The following is a 1766-nucleotide window of genomic DNA, read 5'->3' as shown; positions in this document are numbered from 1 at the left end:
AAAAAAAAAAGTTAAAGCTGCTAACAGATACGACTAGGAACCTGAAAAAACTACTGGTATATGTGTGCTTTACTTCGAAATTGTCGTTCATTCCGGAAGCGGAGCAGTCCAGTTGGGCGACAGGCCCCAGTCAGCTGACGCACCGTCACCACTGCGTTGATCCGATGAGTTAGCTGCCGTCTCCATTGTTTCATCATCGATAACCTCACCACGAATTATATTCTCAATATCGCCCCTGTAATCGTCAAGACGACAACCATTGTAGTAGATAACTGAAGGTCGACGGGTGTAGTTGCGATTGACCCCAATCATCATGGACCGGATTGGCATTGGTGGTAGAAAAGCATGACTCCCCGTCGGTACCAGTGGCGCTGAGTAGTAAACACTTTCGCCCCCAGCGTAGCATGTTGTCGTCTCATAGAAGGCGGCGAATGTGTAGTAAGGAAGGTTTGACCAATAAACAGCAGTCGCCGGTTTCCAGTAATCACAATTGTGGAATGTCAAACATTTCCAGGTGGAAGGAAACGCGACGTTGAGGCCGTTCGTGGAGGGAATACTGACAGTCAGCACAACATCCATTCTGCTGCAATGGGCGCAAAATCGGAAGTGCTAAGTCTTCACGAACTCGGACTCTGGTGATTCGAAGGTCATCCAGGCGAAGATGGAGACGCCCAGAGTAGAATACGGATTGGCTCAATGTTTGAGGCAAAGCTTCACGCTGCGAAAATCAAAATAACATCGAATTGTTGCCATCTATAATAATTGGAATACTCCCAAAACCTTGTTGTTTTGTGGTCAACTCGTGACATTGTTGGGTGGCGATAAGTGGTAATCAGAACACTTCCAAAATTTCATTGTATTCTGAAGTGATGACATCGTTGGATGGAGATAACCGAAGAAACCCTCCTTGTGTGGCACAGGTACCTCTCATGCCCATGGAGTAAATCCTGTTTAAATGCTTGATGGTATCGGCGAGCAGTAGAATTCCCACAGCGATTTCACCAAGATGAGTAAGAACCCCAATGAGGTGTAGTTACACTGTAGCACAGTGAACACGAGTATAGCAATTTAATTTTAATAGTTTTGAAATGCAATTCAGCTGGAACCTATCATCACAAGAAGAGTGCACGCATATATTTCTAACTACGCGCTCGAAATGACAGTGAAACTGCCCATTCTCGTCGGAAATACATCGATTGAGTCACTTTTGAATCCAGAACAAACGCATACTTCAGTACGAGATGCGGGGGGAGGGGCGATCGCAGCGTAGTTGAAGGCATAGTTTCCTTAAGAATCCTTCCTCAAGAAATACGTCCAATTCCAACTAGGACGTGGGCGTACATGAATAAATGACGTGTGTTACTGTAATAGTTATCCTAGCACTCACTAGTCCTAGGACAGCCCCCGATGATCGCCACGAAAAGTTGTCAATTTACCTGATGTTATATGCCGGAAACCCTTGGGCCGCGGTGTAGTGAATGAGCAGTCGCTAGTTAACACGGAAGTGCGTCGGTCCAATTCGACATCAGACTGTTTGGCCGATCGTCACCGCCCCAGGTCACGGAGATGCTCGTCTCGTTCAATACAGCGTTCTCTGTGTCACTCGGGCAGTTGTTTACGTGCGTGAACTCTTCTTCGTCCTTGTATTGGCCCAGCGCCATGGATCGCAGTACCCGGCCCTTCTTGAACGTATAGTCTCCAACAGAGTCGCCTCGGTCTGACACGAAATAAAACTCGTCGTCTTCGTTTGGATCGCAGCTATCGCT

The 1766-nt window shown here is 47.1% G+C and overlaps 1 protein-coding gene across 1 annotated transcript; it reads right to left on the bottom strand.

The window, feature by feature from the left end:
• Position 1: 1 nt before the first annotated feature.
• On the bottom strand, positions 2–579 carry PPTG_18549 (hypothetical protein; the record flags this gene model as incomplete). Its single annotated transcript, XM_008917097.1, has 1 exon — positions 2–579. One exon carries the CDS (start codon positions 577–579, stop codon positions 88–90), a length of 492 nt encoding a protein of 163 aa, XP_008915345.1. The 3' UTR covers positions 2–87.
• Between the last annotated feature and the right edge of the window lie 1187 nt (positions 580–1766).

The sequence above is a fragment of the Phytophthora parasitica genome, assembly GCF_000247585.1.
Source record: "Phytophthora parasitica INRA-310 unplaced genomic scaffold supercont2.94, whole genome shotgun sequence".
Taxonomy (NCBI): domain Eukaryota; phylum Oomycota; class Peronosporomycetes; order Peronosporales; family Peronosporaceae; genus Phytophthora; species Phytophthora nicotianae.
The sequence above is the reverse complement of the archived record's forward strand: the minus strand, read 5'-3'. Positions and strand labels throughout refer to the sequence as shown.